Source organism: Salvelinus alpinus, chromosome 6 (genome assembly GCF_045679555.1).
Source record: "Salvelinus alpinus chromosome 6, SLU_Salpinus.1, whole genome shotgun sequence".
In the NCBI taxonomy this organism is placed as follows: domain Eukaryota; kingdom Metazoa; phylum Chordata; class Actinopteri; order Salmoniformes; family Salmonidae; genus Salvelinus; species Salvelinus alpinus.
Window position 1 is genome coordinate 79215089 of NC_092091.1, and position 26083 is coordinate 79241171.

Sequence of the window (26083 nt, forward strand, 5' to 3'; positions counted from 1 at the left end):
GAAGGGATACAGTTTATGTCAGAATTGACCACAGGATTTACTTTTCCTAGCAGGATAGGAGAAATTACTTCGCAGGTTAGTATAATTGGCGTAGTAGGTTGAGAAAATTAGGTTAAAGTTAAGAAAAGGGTTAGGGGTAACTAAAATGCAAAAATGTACTTTTGATGTCAAATTGGCATAAACTGTATCCCGTCTAGCCATGACCAGGTTGGGGCGTGTCCAGCCAAGGCATAATACAATATCCTAAATGAAGACCGACACGAAAAAGGCAACGAAATAACCTGATTACATGATCACTATAATTATGCCACATTGCTGGGTTAAATCATTTTTTTATTTTTTTATTTTACATAATAATAAATAAATAAAAACATTCCACCTTCAGTGTTTTTCACAATTGCATTCGGTACAAAATGCCTTACAGAATGTCATTACAATGTCAATTTAAATCCCCAGCATTGCAGGCCAACAGTAGGCTTACTCTGCTTTTGTATTTAAACGTTTTAATATAATGGTGTTTACTCGTCTTATTTACAGATTAATTTGGGACCAGACCAGTCCTCTTCAGGATGCTGAGATCTCCTCTCTGAGAGTTATAATGAGTTATCAGCAGATTGATATGGGACCAGACCAGTCCTCTTCAGGATTGTGAGACCTCTTCTCTGGGAGTTATAATGAGTTATCATCAGGGGGCTGAGGGTGGAGCCATCCCTAAAAAAAAACGTAAAGTTGGGTCACCAAACAAGGATCTTGATGAGACCATGGACCCTGATATGAAGAGGTGGGTGTGTCCAATTAAGCATGTGTAGCACTTCTCATGATGTCTGTTTCCATTGCAGTTGTCAGTATATGAGGTGTGTTTGTGTTTTTGTTGAACACTTTTAGATCCTATGCTATAATTATGTAATAGATTTTCATCAGTATTTTTACCTAAATACAACACACCTCTCAAATATATGCTAATATGTTCATATGATTTCTATGAAGGATACTGAATTACAGCATAGTAAACAGGACATCTTATTCTAGGCAAATCCTAGTCAGTTGCATAGCTGAATGCATTCAACTGAAATGTGTCTTCCACATTTAACCCAACCCCTCTGAATCAGAGAGGTGCGGGGGGCTGCCTTAATCAACATCACGTCAGCGGTGCCCAGGGAGCAGTTGTTGTTGGGAGTTAACTGCCTTGCTCAAGGGCAGAACAGCATATTTTTCCACCTTGCCGGCTTGGGGATTCAAACCAGCGACCTTTCGGTTAAAGGCCCAATGCTTTTAACCACTAGGCTACCTGCCTCCCCTATAGTCACCCTAAGCATGATGGGATGTTTTAATTTCTTTAATTCTAATTAATATAGTTGGTGTAAATGACTGTGAGGAGAAATCAAGGGCCAGTGGTAGTGCAAATCAAATGTTATTTGTCACATGCGCTGAATACAACGGGTGTAGACTCTACCGTGAAATGCTTGCTTACGAGCTATACAGTTTGAAAATAATACTAAAATGAACAAATAAAATAAAATAGTAACACGAGAAATAAAATAAAATACACAATATATATATATACAGTGCATTTGGAAAGTATACAGACTCATTCTGTTGTCCACATTTTGTTACGTTACAGCCTTATGCTAAAATGGCTTAAATTATATTTTTCCTCATCAATCTAAACACAATACCCCATAATGACAAAGGGAAAACAGATTTTAATAATTTTATATTTAATATTAAAAATAAAAACAGATACCTTATTTATCTAAGTATTCAGACCCTTTGCTTTGAGATTCAAAATTGAGCTCAGGTGCATCCTGTTTCCATTGATCATCCTTGAGATGTTTCTACAACTTGATTGGAGTCCACCTGTGGTAAATTCAATTGATTGGTCATGATTTGGAAAGATACACACACCTGTCTATATAAGGTCCCATAGTTGACAGGGCATGTCAGAGCAAAAACCAAGCCATGAGGTCTAACACTGTGCCCAAACCGAACACATGCGTGCCCGTCCGTGTGCGACATCGTGAGCAAATTGATTTTGTCCCCCCACACCAAACGCGATAACGACACAGGTTGAAATATCAAAACAAACTCTGAACCAATTATATTAATTTGGGGACAGGTCAAAAAGCATTAAACATTTATGGCAAGCTAGCTTGCTTGCTTTTGATAGCTAATTTGTCCTGAGATAAACGTTGAGTTGTTATTTTACTGAAATGCACAAGGTCCTCTACTCCGACAACTAATCCACACAAAATGGTCAACCGAATCATTTCTTGTCATCTCTCCCCCTTCCAGGCTTTTTCTTCTTTTGACTTTTTATTGCGATTGGCATCTAGTATTACCATGACGACCGATCAACCTCAGTTCATCTTTCAGAAACCCACGTGGGTATAACCAATGAGGAGATGGCACATGGGTATCTGCTTCTATAAACCAATGAGGAGATGGGAGAGGTAGGACTTGCAGCGCGATGAGCTTCACAAATAGAACTGACTTCTATTTTAGCACCTGGCAATATAGACGCTCATTGGCGCATGCGAGCAGTGTGGGTGCAATGATTGAATGTGTACATTTATTTTGCAACGCTCGCTCTCGCGATGCGACGTGAGTGGTGTGGTCAGCATGTAAGGAATTCTCCGTAGAGCTCCGAGTCAGGATTGTGTCGAGGTACAGATCTGGGGAAGAGTACCAAAACATTTCTGCAGTATTGAAGGTGCCCAAGAACACAGTGGCCTCCATCATTCTTAAATGGAAGAAGTTTGGAACCAACAAGACTCTTTCTAGAGCTGGCCGCCCGGCCAAACTTAGCAATCGAGGGAGAAGGGCCTTGGTTAGGGTGGTGACCAAGAACCCGATAGTCACTAAGACAGAGCTCTAGACTTCCTCTGTGGATATGGGAGAACCTTCCAGAAGGACAACCATCTCTGCAACACTCCACCAATCAGGCCTTTATGGTGGAGTGGACAGATGGAAGCCACTTCTCAGTAAAAGGCACATGACAGCCCGCTTGGAGTTTGGCACCTAAAGGACTCTCAGACTATGAGAAACAAGATTCTCTGCTCGGATGAAACCAAGATTAAACTCTCTTGCCTGAATGCCAAGTGTCACGTCTGGAGGAAACCTGGCACCATCCCTACGGTGAAGCATGGTGGTGGCCGCATCATGCTGTGGGGATTTTCTTCAGAGGCAGGGGCTGGGAGACTAGTAAGGGTCGAGGGAAAGATGAACGGAGCAAAGTACAGTGAGATCCTTGATGAAAACCTGCTCCAGAGCGCTCAGGACCGCAGTCTTCGCCGAATGTTCTCCTTCCAACAGGATGACCCTAAGCACACAGCCAAGACAACGCAGGAGTGGCTTCGAGACAAGTCTCTGTCCTTGAGTTGCCCAGCCAGAGCCCGGACTTGAACCCGTTCAAACATCTCTGGAGAGACCTGAAAATAGCTGTGCAGCGACGCTCCCCATCCAACCCGACAGAGCTTAAGAGGATCTGCAGAGAAGAATGGGAGAAACCCCCTAAATACAGGTTAGCCAAGCTTGTAGCATCATACCCAAGAAGACTCGAGGCTGTAATCCCTGCCAAAGTTGCTTAAACAAAGTACTGAGTAAAGTGTCTGAATAATTATGTAAATGTGATATTTTTTTTATTTTTTTTAATGCATTTGCAAAAATGTCTAAAAAAATGTTTTTGCTTTGTTATAATGGGACATTGTGTGTAGATTAATGAGGAAAACAACTATTTAATCAATTCTAGAATAAGGCTGTAACGAAAAAAGTCAAGGGGTCTGAATATTTCCCCAATCCACTGTACATGGAGTACCAGATCAATGTGGAGCTATATACAGGGATTAACAGTTCCAGATCAATGTGGAGCTGTGTACATGGAGTACCAGTACCAGATCAATGTGCAGAAGTACGAGATATTTGAGGTAGATACACTACATAGCCAAAAGTACATCTCATTCCAAAATCATGGGCATTAATATGGAGTTGGTCCCCTCTTTGCTGCTATAACAGCCTCCACTCTTCTGGGAAGGCTTACCACTAGATGTTGAAACGTTGCTGCGGGGACTTGCTTCCATTCAGCCACATAGAGTATAGTGAGGTCGAGCACTGACTTTGGGCAATTAGGCCTCGCAGTCTGCGTTACAATTCATCCCAAAGGTGTTCGATGGGGTTGAGGTCAGGGCTCTGTGCAAGCCAGTCAAGTTCTTCCACACCAATCTCGACAAACCATTTCTGTATGGACCTCGCTTTGAGCACGGAGTCATTGTCATGCTGACACAGGAAAGGGCCTTCCCGAAACTGTTGCCACAAAAGTGGAAGCACAGAGTCGTCTAGAATGTCATTGTATGCTGTAGGTTTCCCCTCACCTGAACTAAGGGGCCTAGCCCGAACCATGAAAAACAGCCCCAGACCATTATTCCTCCTCCACCAAATGTTACAGTTGGCACGATGAATTGGGGCAGGTAGCGTTCTCCTGTCATCCGCCAAACCCAGATTTGTCTGTCGGACTGCCAGATGGTGAAGCGTGACTCATTACTCCAGAGAACGCGTTTCCACTGCTCCAGAGTCCAATGGCGGTGTGCTTTACACCATTCCAGCCGACGCTTGGCATTGCGCATGGTAATCTTAGGTTTGTGTGCGACTGCTTGGCCATGGAAACCCATTTCATGAAACTACCGATGAAGAGTTCTTGAGCTGACGTTGCTTCCAGAGGCAGTTTGGAACTCAGTAGTGAGTGTTTCAAGCGAGGACAAACAATTGTCACGTGCTATGTGCTTCAGCACTCGGCGTTCTCTTTCTGTGAGCTTGTGTGGACTACCACTTCGCGGCTGAGTCGTTGTTGCTCCTAGACGTTTCCACTTCACAATAACATAACTTACAGTTGACCGGGGCAGCTCTAGCAGGGTAGATGTTTGACCAACTGACTTATTGGAAAGGTGGCATCCTATGACGCTGCAACGTTTTAAGAGCAGTCTCTTTCCTCTGGTTGTATATTTTAATGAAGAGTAACAGATCAATGAATATCCCTATTAGTTTCAAGGAGGGGACCTTACAGTAAAATGAAGAGTTAGATTCCACGTTCTATGTTCTACCTGGAAAAGTCAATAAGTTCCTATAATGATTGTTATTTTATGTAGTTGGCTAGAATAAGAGAAGCTAAATATCACATCATGGTGATTCAGATCATAATTATGTGGAAGAGAGGAATATAATAAATGTTTATTGTATTTGTTTTGTGTGTTTAGTATTTAGTGTTTTATTCATTTTTTGTGTGTTTTGTGTGTCTGTCTTGTACTACTAGGGGCCAATCAGAGAGAGCAGAGTCTATTTCCTCTGGTATTCTATCAATGAAGACTGACCGATCCATGGAATACCCTCTTCATTTCAAAGGAGGGGTCTCTCTACAAAACAAAGGGTGAGATTCTGATGTGCACCCAGCTGTAAATACAGGCCACTGTTGTAAAAAATGCTGACCTCATGAAATAAAAGATCTGTGACTTAATTTAAAGCACAAATACACATCATGATAACAGATGGTTATAGGTAGGTTACCATGTGTTATATTATCATGATAACAGATAGTTATAGGAAGGTTACCATGTGTTATATTATCATGATAACAGTTATAGGAAGGTTACCATGTGTTGTTATATTATCATGATAACAGATAGTTATAGGTAGTTTACCATGTGTTATATTATCATGATAACAGTTATAGGAAGGTTACCATGTGTTATATTATCATGATAACAGATAGTTATAGGTAGGTTACCATGTGTTATATTATCATGATAACAGATAGTTATAGGTAGTTTACCATGTGTTATATTATCATGATAACAGATAGTTATAGGTAGGTTACCATGTGTTATATTATCATGATAACAGATAGTTATAGGAAGGTTACCATGTGTTATATTATCATGATAACATAGAGTTATAGGAAGGTTACCATGTGTTATATTATCATGATAACAGATAGGTATAGGTAGGTTACCATGTGTTATATTATCATGATAACAGATAGTTATAGGTAGGTTACCATGTGTTATATTATCATGATAACAGATAGTTATAGGTAGGTTACCATGTGTTATATTATCATGATAACAGATAGTTATAGGTAGGTTACCATGTGTTATATTATCAGGCCATTATGTGTTTGAGTTGAGTTTATTTGTATTTTTACAGAGACAGTACACATTAATCAACGTTTCAGTAAAAGTGCCGGTTTTAGCCAGACGGCTAATTTTCAACCGCAGTCCCTGGGCAGGTTATTAAAAACAATTACAATATAGACAATCATTGAGCGGTGAGCACACGCAGAGCAACATAGGACAAGCAAGACATAGCATACAGACAGAGCAACATAGAACAAAAAGCAGCAAGACAAAATTCATAAAAGCAACAAAGTGTTTCCACACCTCACAAGCTACAGACAACATGGAAAGCGGCAATACACAGCTAGGGATTATGATCACAAATCTGATTGACCTTTAGCCATGTATTCATACATTTTGTGAAAGTGTGATAGGTGGTACAGTTATGTGTGTCTGAAGGCAGTGTGTTCCAGACATGGGAAGCTCTCACAGAGAAAGCGGATTTACTAAAGGTGCTTTTCCTTAAGGGAACTATAGTCACCTCTCATGGCAGACCTTGTGGATCTGCTGCCATATGTTTGGGTTTTCTGTTTAACAAAAATACTGAGTGGAGGGGGGAGCCAGGCCATTTAGGATCTTGAATACAAGACATGCGTCGGTGTATTGCACAAGATTTTGCTTTCTGAGGATGTAACAGTGATAATGGCTATTGGGCTTCCTATCAAGCACTTTGAGAGCCTGTTTGTAGACAGACTGAATAGGTTTTAATGTTGTACAGCAAGCTTGGGCCCAACTAGTCAAGCAGTATGTTAAGTGGGGGAGTATCATAGATTTTAAGTACAGTTTTGCTACCTCTGTAGTCAAACAATTTCGTATGAATCGGAAATTAGCTTGGTTGAATTTGGTTATCTGAATGACCTTTTTCACATGCTTTTTAAAAGAGAGGTTGGAATCAAGTATGATGCCAAGGTACTTAAAATCAGATACCACCTGGAGCTTCTGAATGGATGAGGTTCTTTTGATCGAAGTATTTAATAACTGTTATTTCCAATTCCCATCAGGCCAGGAGAGGTACCCTGTGATATCTGCTCTGAGGTCCAAGCTGTGAAGTTCTGTCAGACCTGCAGTGTGTCCTACTGTGAGACCCACATCAGACAGCACTATACAATACCTAAACTAAAGAGACACACACTGGTGGATGTGACTGGAGACCTGGTGCAGAAACTCTGCCAACATGACTACAGTTCTCTGGAGGTGTTCTGCAGGACAGACCAGATGCTGATCTGTAGTCAGTGTGCAGAGACAAACCACAAAGGACATGATACCATCCTCCATGAGATAAAGAAAGCAGGAAGACAGGTAACTACTGGGGTTAATCTGGAAGACAGGTAGCTACTGGGGTTAATCTGGAAGACAGGTAGCTACTGGGGTTAATCTGGAAGACAGGTAGCTACTGGGGTTAATCTGGAAGACAGGTAACTACTGGGGTTAATCTGGAAGACAGGTAACTACTGGGGTTAATCTGGAGGACAGGTAGCTACTGGGGTTAATCTGGAAGACAGGTAACTACTGGGGTTAATCAGGAAGACAGAAAACTACTGGGGTTAATCTGGAAGACAGGTAACTAATGGGGTTTATCTGGAAGACAGGCAACTACTGGGGTTAATCAGGAAGACAGGCAACTACTGGGGTTAATCTGGAAGACAGGTAACTACTGGGGTTAATCAGGAAGACAGTCAACTACTGGGGTTAATCTGGAAGACAGGTAGCTACTGTGGTTAATCGGGAAGACAGGTAACTACTGTGGTTAATCGGGAAGACAGGTAACTACTGGGGTTAATCGGGAAGACAGGTAACTACTGGGGTTAATCGGGAAGACAGGTAACTACTGGCGTTAATCAGGAAGACAGGCAACTACTGGGGTTAATCTGGAAGACAGGTAACTACTGGGGTTAATCAGAAAGACAGGTAACTACTGTGGTTAATCTGGAAGACAGGTAATTACTGGGGTTAATCGAGAAGACAGGTAACTACTGTGGTTAATCGGGAAGACAGGTAACTACTGTGGTTAATCGGGACGACAGGTAACTACTTGGGTTAATCGGGAAGACAGGTAAGTACTGGGGTTAATCAGGAAGACAGGTAACTACTGGAGTTAATCAGGAAGACAGGTAACTACTGGGGTTAATCGGGAAGACAGGTAACTACTGGGGTTAATCAGGAAGATAGGTAACTACTGGGGTTAATCAGGAAGACAGGTAACTACTGGGGTTTATCGGGAAGACCGTTAACTACTGGGGTTAATCAGGAAGACAGGTAACTACTGGGGTTTATCGGGAAGACAGGTAACTACTGGGGTTAATCGGGAAGACAGGTAACTATTGGGGTTAATCAGGAAGACAGGTAACTACTGGGGTTTATCAGGAAGACAGGTAACTACTGGGGTTAATCGGGAAGACAGGTAACTACTGGGGTTTATCAGGAAGACAGGTAACTACTGGGGTTAATCGGGAAGATAGGCAACTACTGGGGTTTATCAGGAAGACAGGTAACTACTGGGGTTAATCGGGAAGACAGGTAACTACTGGGGTTTATCAGGAAGACAGGTAACTACTGGGGTTAATCGGGAAGACAGGCAACTACTGGGGTTTATCAGGAAGACAGGTAACTACTGGGGTTAATCGGGAAGACAGGTAACTACTGGGGTTTATCAGGAAGACAGGTAACTACTGGGGTTAATCTGGAAGACAGGTAACCACTGTGGTTAATCTGGAAGACAGGTAACTACTGGGGTTCTCTTTTCTTTCGGGGTTGTACAGTGCAGTTCCAGTGCCAGTACATGTCTGAACGCTCCTTAATTAACACTAGAACCGTTGGGACTCGAGGCATCCCAGTTTGGGCCGTCAACATTCTAACAGCCGAATAAAAACATTTCATATGTGCTACGGCAACAATAATCCTTTTGCTGTGTTATGAAGGTCTTAGTATCATTCATTTTGATTAGGATCTGTAATTATCTGCTGCTGAGGAAGTGGCTACTCTTCCTGGGAACCAAACAGGAAACAAAACACAACCAATAAAATCCATAATATACGTAGTATATATTGCACTATATTTATGTTACAATTAAATAACTTGGCAGACACAATACAATGCAAAATATATAATCTCTTCACAGTCCCTGTCGTGTTGTAAAGGGTTCTTTTATCTGTTTTTTAATCTGTTTTTATAGCTATCTTACATTACCTGGGAAAGGGGATACCTAGTCAGTTGTACAACTGAACACATTCAACTGAAATGTGTCTTCCACATTTGAAAGTATGACAGCAATCCATGCTTTGGTCTAGTTTACTTCGCACTCTTTCCACAGGCTAGTGTTTTAGCATTTTGTGGCTCAAATTCAAGTCATGTGACCGATATTAGCATTTTTCGTGCCTCATGTCCAAATCATTCAAAAGTACTGTATCTAGATTTACATTTACATTTTAGTCATTTAGCAGACGCTCTTATCCAGAGCGACTTACAGTAGAGTGCATACATTTTATTACATTTTTTTATTTTTATTATTTTTTTATTTAATTGATTGTAAAATTGATTCTAAAATTGATTGTGAAGCTCAACAAGGTCACTTGTAGATGATTTGATTATGATGTGTGAAAAAGGCTAATGTGTGACCGATGACTTTAAAGAGATGTGTACAACAATTGCTAAAATGTTAGCATGTGTCAACAGTGCCAATGAAGCTAAACCAAAGCATTGACTGCTGTCATACGTTCTCCATAGACTGATTAGAGGGTAAGGAAAACAATATTTCATTTTGTCATTTGGGTGAACTACACCATCATCATTTTGTTTAGGCAGGTCTTAATGAATATTATTCAACTAGATGTTTTTAAAAAGAACAGAATAGGAGTTTTATTATGTTACTAGTCTGTTCTTAGTATCCTAGGCTATATGCTGCCGGGAGTGGAATTGCAGTTAGTCGTCAAAAAATATATATTTTGAAATAGTCTTTCCACTCAATTTTGAGAGTGTATTGGGAAATGTAGGTGTTTTAGAAACCTTAGTATCTGCTCTTTCCGATGATTAAAATAATATCATTTTTGAAATCAAAGTGTGTGACCTGCATGAACCTCTGTAACATGATTTGAGAAAGTCGCTTTTTGGGAAGCTCCTTTCCCTTTGTCAGTTACACACGCTGCACTGTTCATCAGTCTCCTCATTGACGAGACAATTGTTAAAATTGTCTCCCATCAGACTATTGTCAATTTAATCTTCTTTAGACTACATACATTTTCATAGGCTTCTGTGAAATTAGTTTCAATATAGTTGATGTGTAGTTTCGATGGGCTATTAGTCCGATGTGCAGCCGGAAGAAGGAAGGGCAGTGGGAGAGGGACATGTCCTCCTAAAACGGCTTATAATACACTATGTTGGTGACATCGTCATTTTATTTTTTGTACGATTAAATTTTTATATATACACTTAACAAAAAATATAAATGCAACAATTTAATTGATTTTACTGAGTTACAGTTCAAATGAGAATTCAGTAGGTTGAAATAAATTCATTGGGCCCTTATCTATGGATTCCACATAACTGGGAATACAGATATGCATCTGTTGGCCACAGATACCGTACAAAAAATGGGCCTCACAATTGGCTTCAGGATCTAGTCACGATAGTTTTGTGCATTCAAATTGTCATCAATAAAATGCAATTGTGTTGGTTGTCCGTAGCTAATGTCTGCCCATACAACAACACCACTGCCACCGTGGGGCACTCTGTTCACAATGTTGACATCAGCAAACCGCTCGCCCAGAAAACAACGGTTGTGAGGCCTGTTGGATGTACTGCCAAATTCTCTAAAACAACAAAGGTTAATTTCTCTACCATAAGCCGTCTCGGCTTATGGTAGAGAAAGGAACATTCAATTCTCTGGCAACAGCTCTGGTGGAGATTCCTGCAGTCAGCATGCCAGTTGCACGCTCCCTCAAAGCACGAGACAACTGGCAATGTGTTGTTTGACAAAACTACACATTTTAGTGTGTCCGTTTATTGTCCCCAGCACAAGGTGCACCTGCGTAATGATCATACTGTTTAATCAGCTTTTTGATACACCACACCTGTCATGTGGATGGATTATCTTGGAGAAAAAATGCTCACTAATAGAGATGCAAACAAATTTGTGCACAAAATTGTGAAAAATACGACTTTTGTGCAACGGAACATTTCTGGGATCTTTTATTTCAGCTCATGAAACATGGGAACAATAATTTACATGTTGCCTTTATATTTTTGTTCAGTGTATTTTCTCAAACAATAACAACGAAACAAAATACAATAAACAGACGCACAGAAATTTCAACAAAGATCAATGACATCACACCTGCTAAGACCCACATGTTCCCACCCATACACATCATGTATGTCTCACAACCCCTCCCCCTTCATCTCCTGGAACGTTACAGTGCATGTAGCACTCTATGCCATATGGCCTCAAATTACACTGTTCTACTTTTCTCTGGAGCCCACACCTTTTCAATATTTAAATAATAATGCATTTCATTCATCCACTATTTTAGTGATGGAGCATCATTTGATTTCCAGTTTTAAAGTAGAAGTTTTTTCAAAATCATTGATGAGAAAGGTACTGTATGGTCCACCCCATTGGGTATCTCACCGCTCCCTCAAATGCCATGTCTTCAAGTATGCAGATAGACAGACTAAAAGTAAACATGCATTGTAAAAGTTGTAACAACATCAGTGTGATAAATGTACTTATTTAGGAAAAGTCAAGGATGGAGGGGGACGTGACTCAAAAAATGGACTGACTATTACAATGTTAAATTCACAACGTTGTTCAAAATACGTCATCTGCGCTTTCAGCGTTACAGAAGAATATCAAAAGCAGTTATGTATCTTTGAAAAATCCTCTGTTTTACATTTAGCAAAATATTTTGTTTTTAAAGAAATGACTAATTCTTATTTTGTTTTCGCAGCCTAAGAGTTTTGATGGAGACCAACACACAATGCTGGCCTCAGATGATGGTAGGTACAGTATACAGTATGTGGAAACAGAATAAACTGACCCAAACAATATTATTTAATTTGAATCTCAATTTTATAGGATACATTTTGTAAGATGTCAATTGTTTTCCTTTAACTGCTGGAATGAATAGTACAAATGTAATGTCAATGAAGTCTGTTTTTCAATCACCCGTTATTCCTTCACTAGTGCTGCCCCCTCCTGGTGACATCCAGGTCCTGTTGTTGACATCAGACTCTGTGTCTCTGAGCTGGGGTCCTCCTGAAGGGTTGAAGGGACCACAGAAGTTCAGAGTGACCTGGGGTTGCGACGTGGAACCATGCAGTCTAGGGGTGAAAAATGTTCATGAAGTTGAAATAAGCAGACTCAACCCTGGTAAAAAGTACCAGTTCAACGTGGCTACAGAGGGAGAAGATGGAAGACAAAGCAGATGTGTCTCAGCATCCCTATCCGCAGGTACAGTAGGCTAACTTGTGTTTTTATTCAGACTACATTTTAGTAATTTAGCAGACACTCTTATCCTGAGCAATTAGGGTTAAGTGCCTTGCTCAGAGTCGGGGATTCCAGGTCCTGTTGCTGATGTCAGACTCTGGGATTTAAACCAGCGACCCTTCGTTTACTGGCCCAACATACTTAACCACTAGACTACCTCTCATCCACATCCTTCACTAAATCATTACCTACCTGCAGACTACATAATTCATTCATTCCTAGAGACAATTTGGGACTCTGTCAAAAACAGCCCATCTTTTCTAAACAAGTATAGGTTTTATTACAGTGCTCCTAGCACCTAGATTTAAAGATGTTCCATTTGGAAGAGACCTCTTCAATCTCAGCTGGATCAAGGCTGAAGAGATGGAGAAAGTCCATATCCTACTGCAGCCCAGGAACAGAGCCAATACTGACGACTGCCACAAAACACTTTCAAACCTGCAACCTGGCACAGATTATACTGTTAGTGTTACAACTGTGCTGAGCAATGGGGAACAGAGTGAACCTGTCTACAACAATCTGCACTAGTAAGAGATCTTCCCCCAATTACAACTGATTGTTTCTTTACCAGTAACTAGAGCGATTTTGTTACATTACAAATCAAAATTGTTTTGTTGCTTCTGTTCTGAGCTTATTTCTAACCATCAAAAGCTCTGGCCTTATTTGACCTTTTCTCCCGTAAGCCTGAACACATTTTATTAAATGTTTAACGGGTTTCTTTTTTTGTTTTGTGAAGTGAGCAATCTTAGTGCAACACTGGGCAACCTAGTCAAGAGACGTTGGCCTCTTGGGGAGGCTGAAAGAGGCCTAGTTCAGCCATTACCCCAAGAACGCCATTTCCTCATCAGAACACCATCTCTGTTAAATTAACCCGAACAAATTCCTCTGGACGTATCTCAGCAAAAAGAGGGGCGAGGGAAGAATCTTTACTCTGTTCAACAATAAGCTGTTTCCTAGACATCGAAGTGTCAACTGCAGGAACCCTCTCTTCTTTTATAAGTCCTACAAACTCACTCACCTTTGGGGTTTTCAAAGGAGAAGTCAACTCAGGAGGTTTACTGAAATCAGAACCACACATAAAAGTCTCAGATAGATGGAACATGGTGGAATCGCTGACATCCTCCTCAACACTGCTTGACCATGGCAATCTTCTTAGACATAACCCATCCGGTTATACTGATAACCCATCCGGTTCCTCTACTCTGGGTTCCTTACAAACAACATGATTTGGCACAACATTCACTTCCTCCTAATCTTTGCAACAACAAAAAAAATGAATGAAACCCCGTTAGGCTAGGCCTCACTCCAACAATAACAGATCCAGAAACAAGATCAGACTCGAGTTCCACGTTATACAAAGGAACTTCCATGTACCCCACCTCCACACCTTGTACAAACACACACTGTAACCAGTTGCTGAAGTCTCAGACAAAGGCAAAATATTCTCCAAAAGGAGGGATTCAGCTGTCCCAGTTCCTCGCAGTATCTTTCCAGGCTGATTAACAGCATCACCATTACGTAGAGACAAGAACCCGTCTGAAACAAAGGGTTCATACACATCTGATCCAAAATCTTGTTTAGGAGATACACCAGTACACCAACCAGAGATTTAACGGGCTGGAGTGCTCCCACAAAAATAAACTGCTTTCTCTCTCAATTGTTTTCTGTTTCAACTTAGGCCACTGAGACGGTGTCCTTTCTCATGGCAGTAATGACTAACTTACGGATACGAAGAACCAGTTTTCTGACGATCCTTGTTTTTGGACACTGGGGGAAGAGACTGAAAGCTCGTAGTAGGAGGTGACTTCTCTTCTCTCTTATGTAGGGAGAGCTACTGGGTGCTTTGATTGTGAAGGTAGTTTTATGTGTCAACACAAACTAATCAGCAGCTGCAGCTTTCTCAGTGTGAGATCCTTGTGCTCATAAATGTAGGTAGCAACCCTTTCGTGAAGGCAATTCTTTAACTGCTGGAGAACTAGGAGTCTTTGAATCCTCAAGGTCCTTTACCTCTTGAGAACCACACCACTGATCAAAAAGACATGCTTGTTCCCTTACGAATTCAACATGGCTTTGTGATTCTGTGTTTTGTAATTTACAAAACATTTCTGTATGCCTGTGGGACCAACTCGTAAACTGGAAGTACAGCAGCTTTAATGGTGTCATAATCTGAACTCTGGTCAAGAGAAAGCGGCGTACACTTTCCTCACAAGAACACTTTGGAGGAGCAGTGACCAGATATCACGCGGCCATGTTAGGGATGTGGCAATTCGCAAAAACAAGTAAAATAAATACGTCCTTCTCCTTTCCGCTGAAAGGCGGTACAAGCTGGCTGTTCCGACCAAGACCAAACACTATTGAGGGTGCAAGATAGACTGACCTGATTCAAAGTGCTTCCAGCTCTATCTCTCTGGTATGCTACCATCTCTATCTCTTTTAATCGGTTGGCTCGTGTTTTTGTTCTCTAGCAGCATGTTCTTATTGTTCTGTTTTAACCGAATGGCCTGCTGAATGGCCTGCTGAATGGCCTGCTGAATGGCCTGCTGAATGGCCTGCTGAATGACCTTCTGAATGGCCTGCTGAATGGCCTGCTGAATGGCCTGCTGAATGACCTGCTGAATGACCTGCTGAATGGCCTGCTGAATGGCCTGCTGAATAGCCTGCTGAATGGCCTGCTGAATGGCCTGCTGAATGACCTGCTGAATGGCCTGCTGAATGGCCTGCTGAATGGCCTGCTGAATGGCCTGCTGAATGGCCTGCTCAATTAATCTAATTTCTGTTGCACCCATTTTGCCTTTAGTTCTACCTCTGGCAGTTGCAAGTCTACGGGGTGTATTGTACCACCTATAGGACCCTTTTCATCATCCTTCCTCTCTGGGAGGATTTCCTCCTACACCAAAGCAGTACCAATTAACTCTAACTACTGTTTTTGGATAGACATGTACCACTTTGATGTCATAATGCTTTGCAATGAGAAGATTTGTCTTCGTACATTTATCAAGTAACTCCCAAGTAGAGTTCCCCACAAATGCTCCCAAATCAAAGTCCATCTGTTTTGTGTGTTTATGCACTTTTTCACAGATTTCACCACCCTCTGAGTGGTTGTCAGTAACAGAAACTCTACCCCAAAAGTGTATTTTGAAAACTCAAATCTCTGGGCAGAGTAGAGCTTCAGAGTAGGTGATTAGAGTGACTATCATACTCATGGAAAACAATATCCCGGACTTGCCCCAATAATATTGTTAAACCAATAATATTGTTGCTCAATAGAAATAGGGAACTAAGAAATAATCCCTGAACAACCAGAATGATACAGGTGGGGTTTTAGGAGGGGTTCTCAGACACCCATGGCGTGTTCCCTGAAAGTTGACTAGCAACAAGAATCTGTGTCCCAAAAGACCCCCCCATAAGTGCCCACTTAAGTTGCGCAGAGAAAAGGCTAACCAAAATAGAAACCCGCGCCAACTTATGATATGGAGCTAAAAGCAATTGGAGCAAATCAGCTGCTCTTAAATATCCCCTCAACTGACTAATGAGGCAACAGGTGAAACACATCCTGAACAACGAGGATGATTCCAATCAGGTCAAACCACACCCAAACAGAACCAACCTCAAAAACAAAAATGAGCAAAACCCCAAAACCTGCGTATAACACTCCTGTAATATGTTTCTGGAGTTAAACTGTAGCCCTGACAATAATGTATTTTCATTTAGTACCCCCTGCTCCAGACCAGCTGACTGTTGACTCAGTGGCCGCCACATCAGCTGCTGTTAGCTGGAGCCTGCCACCAGGATTGGACCAAATCCAACATCATTATCAGATCTCCTACCACTGTCCAGGGATAGAACCACACACCACTACCACGTCTTCACACAGCATCACTCTCTCTGACCTTCAAGGTGGTAGTCAGTACTCTGTCACTGTCTGCACTGTGCTGGAAGATGGAAGGCAAAGTCAACTGGTGTCAACAACCATCATTACAAGTAAGGATGTACCCTAATTATAAAAAATGTAAAAAGTAAGATGTTTATTACACGGAACCCAAACTGGCTGCGCGCGTGCGCCATCGTGCATAAATGTATTTTGTACCCCTCCACCAAACTTGATCACGACACGCAGGTTAAAATATCAAAACAAACTCTGAACCAATGACATTAATTTGGGGACAGGTCGAAAAGCATTAAACATGTATGGCAATTTAGCTGGTTAGCTTGCGCTTGCTAGCTAATTTGTCCTATTGAACTAGCATGCTGTTGCTAGCTAATTTGTCCTGTGATATAAACATTGAGTTATTTTACCTGAAATGCACAAGGCCCTCTACTCCGACAATTAATCCACACATAAAACGGCCAACCGAATTGTTTCTAGTCATCTCTCCTCCTTCCAGGCTTTTTCATCTTTGAACTTATATGGGGATTGGCATCTAAACGTTCATAGTATTACCACGACAACCGGCAAAACATTTCGTCTTTCAATCACCCACGTGGGTATAACCAATGAGGAGATGGCACGTGGGTACCTGCTTCTATAAACCAATGAGGAGATGGGAGAGGCAAGACTTGCAGCACGATCTGCGTCAGAAATAGAAAGGAGTTCTATTTTTGTCACGATCGTCGTAACTTGGAAGAGAGGACCAAGGCGCAGCGTGATAGAAATACATCTTCTTTTATTATGAAGACGAAAAACGAACACTATACAAACTACTACAAAAACAACAAACGATCGTGAAGCTATAACAAACAATAAGTGCAGACACGGGCAACTTACAGATAGACAATTACCCACAAAAGCCTACTGTCTATGGCTGCCTTAAATATGGCTCCCAATCAGAGACAATGAATGACAGTTGTCTCTGATTGAGAACCATTCAGGCAACCATAGACTTACCTAGACACCTACACTCAACACAAACCCATACACTCTACCAAAACCCCCTATACCATACAACCACCCCAGACGAGACAACTATACACAAACATCCCCCCTGTCACACCCTGACCTAACCAAAATATTACAGAAAACAAAGATAACTAAGGCCAGGGCGTGACAATTTTAGCCCTTGGCGTCGCTGACGCTCGAGCAGTGTGGGTGCAATAATTGAATAACATGGATTTCTAAAAAAAAAGTCCGACGCTCGCGCACGTGACGTGTCCGGTCTGGTCAGCATGTTAACCCATCCACCACCCACCTCTTCGGAGGACATCTTTTTTTTTTTTTTTTTTACAGCTTTTCTGCTACGTATACATACATTTTACATATACATTCTACATATACATTTTACATACCTGATACTTTTATATACAGCAATCAACATAATACATGACCAAACATAAGCTCTTTAATCCCACCCCTCAGCCACTCTCAGCCCATCCCACCCATCACCATAGACCACCCTCGTTTGGTTTCCATGTGTCATATATTTTTCAATTGTGATGTTTTACAAACATTTAGAACCTTTCTAGTCAAATAGTATCCACAGATTTTGAGCTAAAGATGAAAACCTTTCCTACGAGTATTTTTATATCATTTATTGAATATGGCTTTCCATATCACCCAACACTGCTATTTGTAAGGTTCATTTTAAGTGAATGTTGTAATGAAGTAACTACTTAAGTATTATCTCTGGTGTCAAACTGACTAGTTATCTACAGTTGAAGTCGGAAGTTTACAAACACTTAGGTTGGAGTCATTAAAACTCGTTTTTCAACCACCACAAATTTCATGTTAACAAACTATAGTTTTGGCAAGTCGGTTAGGACATCTACTTTGTGCATGACACAGGTAATTTTTCCAACAATTGTTTACAGACAGATTATTTCACTTATAATTCACTGTATCTCAATTCCAGTGGGTCAGAAGTTTAAAAAAAACACTAAGTTGACTGTGCCTAACAGCTTGGAAAATTCCAGAAAATGTCATGGCTTTAGAAGCTTCTGATAGAGTAATTGACATCATTCGAGTCAATTGGAGGTGTACCTGTGGATGTATTTTAAGTCCTACCTTCAAACCCAGTGCCTCTTTCCTTGACATCATGGGAAAATCAAAAGAAATCAGCCAAGACCTCCCCCCAAAAATTGTAGACCTCCACAAGTCTGGTTCATCCTTGGGAGCAATTTCCAAACGCCTGAAGGTACCACGCTCATCTGTACAAACAATAGTATACAAGTATAAACACCATGGGACCACGCAGCCGTCTCAGGAAGGAGACGCCTTCTGTCTCCTAGAGTGCAAATCAATCCCAGAACAACAGCAAAGGACCTTGTGAAGATGCTGGGGGTAACAGGTACAAAAGTATCTATAACCACAGTAAAACGAGTCCTATATTGACATAACCTGAAAGGCCACTCAGCAAGGAAGAAGTCACTGCTCCAAAACTGCCATAAAAAAGCCAGACTATGGTTTGCAACTGCACATAGGGACAAAGATCGTACTTTTTGGAGAAATGTCCTCTGGTCTGATGAAACAAAAATACACTGCTCAAAAAAATAAAGGGAACACTAAAATAACACATCCTAGATCTGAATGAATGAAATATTCTTATTAAATACTTTTTTCTTTACATAGTTGAATGTGCTGACAACAAAATCACACAAAAATGATCAATGGAAATCAAATTTATCAACCCATGGAGGTCTGGATTTGGAGTCATACTCAAAATGAAAGTGGAAAACCACACTACAGGCTGATCCAACTTTGATGTAATGTCCTTAAAACAAGTAAAAATGAGGCTCAGTGGTGTGTGTGGCCTCCACGTGCCTGTATGACCTCCCTACAACGCCTGGGCATGCTCCTGATGAGGTGGCGGATGGTCTCCTGAGGGATCTCCTCCCAGACCTGGACTAAAGCATCCGCCAACTCCTGGACAGTCTGTGGTGCAACGTGGCGTTGGTGGATGGAGCGAGACATGATGTCCCAGATGTGCTCAATTGGATTCAGGTCTGGGGAACGGGCGGGCCAGTCCATAGCATCATTGCCTTCCTCTTGCAGGAACTGCTGACACACTCCAGCCACATGAGGTCTAGCATTGTCTTGCATTAGGAGGAACAAAGGGCCAACTGCACCAGCATATGGTCTCACAAGGGGTCTGAGGATCTCATCTCGGTACCTAATGGCAGTCAGGCTACCTCTGGCGAGCACATGGAGGGCTGTGCGGCCCCCCAAAGAAATGCCACCCCACACCATGACTGACCCACCGCCAAACCGGTCATGCTGGAGGATGTTGCAGGCAGCAGAACGTTCTCCACGGCGTCTCCAGACTCTGTCACGTCTGTCACATGTGCTCAGTGTGAACCTGCTTTCATCTGTGAAGAGCACAGGGCGCCAGTGGCGAATTTGCCAATCTTGGTGTTCTCTGGCAAATGCCAAACGTCCTGCACGGTGTTGGGCTGTAAGCACAACCCCCACCTGTGGATGTCGGGCCCTCATACCACCCTCATGGAGTCTGTTTCTGACCGTTTGAGCAGACACATGCACATTTGTGGCCTGCTGGAGGTCATTTTGCAGGGCTCTGGCAGTGCTCCTCCTTGCACAAAGGCGGAGGTAGCGGTCCTGCTGCTGGGTTGTTGCCCTCCTACGGCCTCCTCCACGTCTCCTGATGTACTGGCCTGTCTCCTGGTAGCGCCTCCATGCTCTGGACACTACGCTGACAGACACAGCAAACCTTCTTGCCACAGCTTGCATTGATGTGCCATCCTGGATGAGCTGCACTACCTGAGCCACTTGTGTGGGTTGTAGACTCCGTCTCATGCTACCACTAGAGTGAAAGCACCGCCAGCATTCAAAAGTGACCAAAACATCAGCCAGGAAGCATAGGAACTGAGAAGTGGTCTGTGGTCACCACCTGCAGAACCACTCCTTTATTGGGGGTGTTTTGCTAATTGCATATAATTTCCACCTGTTGTCTATTCCATTTGCACAACAGCATGTGAAATTTATTGTCAATCAGTGTTGCTTCCTAAGTGGACAGTTTGATTTCACAGAAGTGTGATTGACTTGGAGTTACATTGTGTTGTTTAAGTGTTCCCTTTATTTTTTTGAGCAGTGTAGAACTGTTTGGCCATAATGACCATCATTATGTTTGGAGGAAAAAGGGGGATGCTTGCAAGCCGAAGAACACCATCCCAACCGTGAGGCACGGGGGTGGCAGTATCATGTTGTGGGGGTGCTTTCCTGCAGGAGGGACTGCTGCACTACACAAAATAAATGGCATCATGAGGAAGGAAAATTATATGCATATATTGAAGCAAAATCTCAAGACATCATTTAGGAAGTTAAAGCTTGATCGCAAATGGGTCTTCCAAATGGACAATGACCCCAAGCATACTTCCAAAGTTGTGGAAAAATGGCTTAAGGACTACAAAGTCAAGGTATTGCAGTGGCCGTCACAAAGCCCTGACCTCAATCCCATAGAAAATGTGTAGGCAGAACTGAAAAAGTGTGTGCGAGCAAGTAGGCCTACAAACCTGACGCCGCTACACCAGCTCTGTCAGGAGGAATGGGCCAAAATTCACCCTACTTATTGTGGGAAGCTTGTGAAAGGCTACCCAAAATGTTTGACCCAAGTTAAACAATTTAAAAGTCAACGCTACCAAATACTAATTGAGTGTATGTAAGTTTCTGACCCACTGAGAATGTGATGAAAGAAATAAAAGCTGAAAGAAATAATTCTGTCTACTATTTTTCTGACATTTCACATTCTTAAAATAAAGTGGTGATCCTAACTGACATAAGACAGGGAATTTTGACTAGGATTAAATGTCAGGAATTGTGAAAAACTGAGTTTAAATTTATTTGGCTAAGGTGTATGTAAACTTCCGACTTCAACTGTAAATTACTGTAATGTAAATTAACTAATCATAGCAGATGTGTCAATATGGGATGTAAAGGTACAGTATCTTCCCTGATGAGAAATATATGATGGTGATTCCTTGGATCATTTCCTGTTTCCTGATCTTCATTTCTATCTACAGGATCCTACCTGATGGAGGTGTTGTCAAAGACTGGACTAGAAGATCATAATGAAAACAAGCTGACGTTAAGTACTGTCCTTGAGATAAATGCTGATACTACATCAGATGAACCTCTTACCACTATGCAGTCAATTCCAGGGGCCTTCCTTAAGAAATTAATGATGGCAAATCTGAATGCTAGGAGTGTCAAATGTATGTCCACTGATACAGGTGGTTCATTTTGGGGAACAGACCATTTTGACAATCTAAAAAGTGACTCTGATAACAGTAATGTGATTAATCCACTGGACCTGATTACAGCCCTGTTTCTGTGCTCAGACAGTTTCTTGCAGCAGGAGATGGTCCAGAAAATGTCCATGTGTCAGTTTGCTGTTCCTCTGCTGCTGCCCAACTGTGACACAGAACAAATCACTTTGATGCTGTGGGCCTTGAGGGACATAGTGAAGAAGTTTAGACTCTCTTCCCAAACATCCACAAAGGCTTTTGTGGTGGAGAGAATTGTACTCTCTGATATTCCTATGGTGTCCTTTGTTAGGTTAGGGGAGATTAGAGTGTCTAAGTCTCAGATCTTGAACAAGTTGCTTAGTAACCCTCAGCAGTACCATGACACATTTGTTCATCATGATATGGAATGTGGTGACATCCCTCATAGAATCTCAGATGGTCTGGTTGAAATCAGCTGGTAATTCCATGTGGGAACAGAAACATAGACATGTTCACTAAGCCTGTGGTGGTGGCCAATCTCAGAGGAGACATCAGGTCCTTTGAAAAACAGTTCTCCTTTCTGTGTCAAACATCAGCTGCAGTTTACATTTTCACTGATGATTTAGAGTCAGATCTCAATTTGTTGAAAAGCAAAAACACAAAAGCAGAGTTAATTCTAGTCGTCAACTCTCAACGAAAATCGTTCAGAGTAGACACATTGAAAGAAATGACCACAAACTGCAGTATCAATGACCAAAATGTGATTGTGAAGAAAAAGAAAAACGATGCAGAATTTGTCAAAATCCTGCAATCATCTGTTGGTGCCATCATTGAAAAAAGTCAAAACTGGTTGACAGTGGAAAACATGACTGACATAGCTCGTCACAGTGGGATTCTGGTTGATGAAGACCACAATGAATGTCAGAGTGCCAGGAAGATGGCAGATGAAATCACCAGCAACATCACAGACACAGTCAAATTCAAAGACAAACAACTACCCTTACAAGGGAAAATCTGGAAAGAGCTTTCCCAGTTGGAGAAAGAGAGATGTAGACAGAGAAAACAAGGGGATCAAGACATTGAACACTACAAGAGCTCTCTGAAGAAAAAGGAGAAAGGGCTGAGAGAGAAGCAACATACATTTGACATGTCAGATGCAATGGAAAGCTTCATTTCAGGATTGTCAGGTTCAGGAGCGGAGCGTTCCTATTTCCTCAAATGGATGCGGATAAATCTGGACAATCTGTCACCGAAGAACCTGTCTGGTTTAAGGGACCGGTACAAAGATCTTTGCCAATATTCTCCGGAGAGAAAAGACGACATTAAAGATTTGGATAAGCAATTATCTGATTGTTCCTTAGGTCTTGAACACTTCCTGCGTGAGTTGGGCCAGTTATATGAAGCTGCCTGCTCCCTCCCTGAAGACAGTCCTCAAAGGAAACAGATGGAGCATCTCCCTGGATTGTGTGCTCAGATGCTGTTGGATGGTTTCCCCATTGAGCTTGTGGATGGAGATGCATCAAATATCCCTCTGAAATGGATTTCAGCTGTTCTGACTCAGCTTCATACTCTTGTGGACTCTAACAGCATGATCCTGGTTGTCTCAGTTTTAGGGGTCCAAAGCACTGGGAAGTCCACTCTCCTCAACACCATGTTTGGGGTCCAGTTTGCTGTCAGCAGTGGAAGATGCACCAGAGGGGCCTTCATGCTACTGATTAAAGTCAACAAAGAACTCAAGGAGGAGCTGAAATGTGACTTCATCATGATCATTGACACAGAGGGGTTGAAATCACCAGAGTTGTCTCAACTAGATGATAGCTATGAACATGACAAGGAACTGGCAACACTGGTGATAGGACTCAGTGATGTCACAATTATCAACATCTCCATGGAGAACTCCACAGAGATGAAAGACATTCTACAGATTGTTGTTCATACCTTCCTCAGGATGAAGGAATTGGGGAAGAAGCCAGTATGTCATTTTGTGCACCAGAATGTGTCAGACATGTCTGCTCATGACAACAACATGAGAGAGCGGAAGAAGTTGTTGGAGCAGTTGAATGAAATGACGCAGGCAGCAGCCAGAATGGAGAAGAAGGAGAATATCACCAAGTTCACTGATGTGATGGAGTATGATCCAGACACAAGCAGCTGCTACATCCCAGGACTCTGGCATGGGACTCCCCCTATGGCTCCAGTCAATGCTGGATACAGTGAGGCTGTGTATGATTTAAAAAAGAGCTTGATGCAAGACTTAATAAAATGCCAGAGTAATGATGACATTACACATTTCCTGAAGTGGACAGAAAGCTTGTGGGAGTCTGTGAAATCGGAGAAATGAATTTTCAGTGTCAGAAACAGCTTGATTGCAGATGCATACACCAGTTAATGCTCTGAGTACAATGGTTGGGAACGGTCATTCCAGAAGGACATTTATTCCTGGATAATGGGTGCTGAAAGCAGAATATAAAACAGATCCAAACCCCCAAATGAGCATAAGAATCATGCTGAAGGACTTGTCCTGTCATCCCAATGGTGGAAGCAGTTTATTACTGTCACTAGGACAGCAGAATCCCTGCCCATCAGGTTCTACGTGTTTTAAGTTGCCAGTTAGAATAGTAGAATACACAAGGTGCAATTTAGAAATTTGGTTTTGCATCCACAGTTTTTCTCTGGTTATGTAAGTCACTGATAGTCAGTCATTTAGCCCATGTCAGCAAAACATTTTTAGATTGCTAAGTTAGTTTAGCGGCCAGCTATCTAAACTATTATGGTTGAATTATCTGCTGGGGTCTCCTTTTGATTTTGTTAGTCAGTCTAACTCAGATATTATATTAAAAAATATCATTAAAAATGATGATAATTTTTTTTTTAAATGATATTATATTAAATCAAATGTATTTATAAAGCTCTTTTACATCAGCAGATAATTATACACAAACCCAGCCTAAAACCCAAAACAGCAAGCAAAGCAGACGTAGAGTCACGGTGGCTAGAACAAACTCACTAGAAAGGCAGGAACCTAGGAAGAAACCTAGCGAGGAACCAGGCTCTGAGGGGTGGCCATTCCTCCTCTTGCTGTGCCTGGTAGAGATTATAATCACTGTGTTGACTACTAGTTGACTTTGACTGGAGTATGAAGTCTAATCTCAACATTAGAAAAATATATTCACATAATTTGTATAAACAGCTGTATTGGAATTGAATGAAGATTATGCTCATTGGGATGAATATAATGAAACAAGGATATACCTACAAGAGAGACGTGTAACTAATTATGAAAGAAAGGTCATTTTGTTTGTTTGATCTTAGATGTTCTATATTATCTTTGGTTTGATATAGTTTAATCTTGTATATCATTCATACAGTCTTTGAAGGACTAGCCCAGTGATGGACTAAAGGGATCCATAGATCAGTGCAGACTGTAAATATTGTCCATTAGAGATTTACACCCATAGAGATGTGATTCTATATGTAATGCTATGTTTTACACCTTTACAAAAAGCCTTTGAAACAGATGCATACATACTGTACATTGTGAAAGGCTTTGTATGTTTGTAAAAAGAGAACATCTTAGTCCTCATCTTATGAAATGAAGTTGCTTTAAGGGCTACTTTAGTTGCATGCATGTTAAAATATTCATTTCCGTCATGTAACAAGTTAATTATTCCATTGTTTGTTTATTTGTCTCAGATTTGTCAAATGTAAAGAATGTATACACATCTGATTTCCTAAAAATATATCTTCATTCTTTTACTTTAGGAAAATGCATAACCAATGATTCATCACCTACTTAACATCAAATGTACAACATTTATCATTGAAATACTTTTTATATACCTCATTTCAAAATCTCAGCATTATTTTATTGTAGAAAAATACATGTATCATATCCTATGATTATCCTATGATTAATCTACTTATCATCATACTTACAATGATGTATACCACTTATCATTGAAGGACTTTTTAAATAAAAACTGTTAATTGAGATTACGTTTATTTTACTTCATTCCCTCATAGATATATTTTAAGTTAATAAAAATATTAGAATGAACATTTTAAAACTCTTGAAATATTTTTATTATACAGTAGGATGAATCCCCCCTCATAATCTACCTTATATTATATAATCATACCACAGACCTTTTCTTTAAATAATGAATCAATATTTGTTAATTGACTACATGGCGTAGCGCTATCAACAAAATGCATGAAAGTTGCTTTAGAAATAAATGTATTATTAGAATGTAAGTTATGCAATTAAAAC

The 26083-nt window shown here is 41.2% G+C and overlaps 1 protein-coding gene across 1 annotated transcript; it reads left to right on the forward strand.

Annotated features, from left to right (window-relative positions):
- The first annotated feature begins 542 nt into the window (after positions 1 to 542).
- LOC139579459 (up-regulator of cell proliferation-like) lies at positions 543 to 25806 on the forward strand. The gene is given in 8 exon segments (XM_071408146.1): positions 543 to 781; positions 5303 to 5416; positions 7163 to 7460; positions 12104 to 12152; positions 12340 to 12606; positions 16354 to 16623; positions 21610 to 22290; positions 22293 to 25806. Coding segments are annotated over 8 exon segments (3648 nt in total). The 5' UTR covers positions 543 to 674; the 3' UTR covers positions 24155 to 25806.
- The last annotated feature ends 277 nt before the right edge of the window (positions 25807 to 26083 follow it).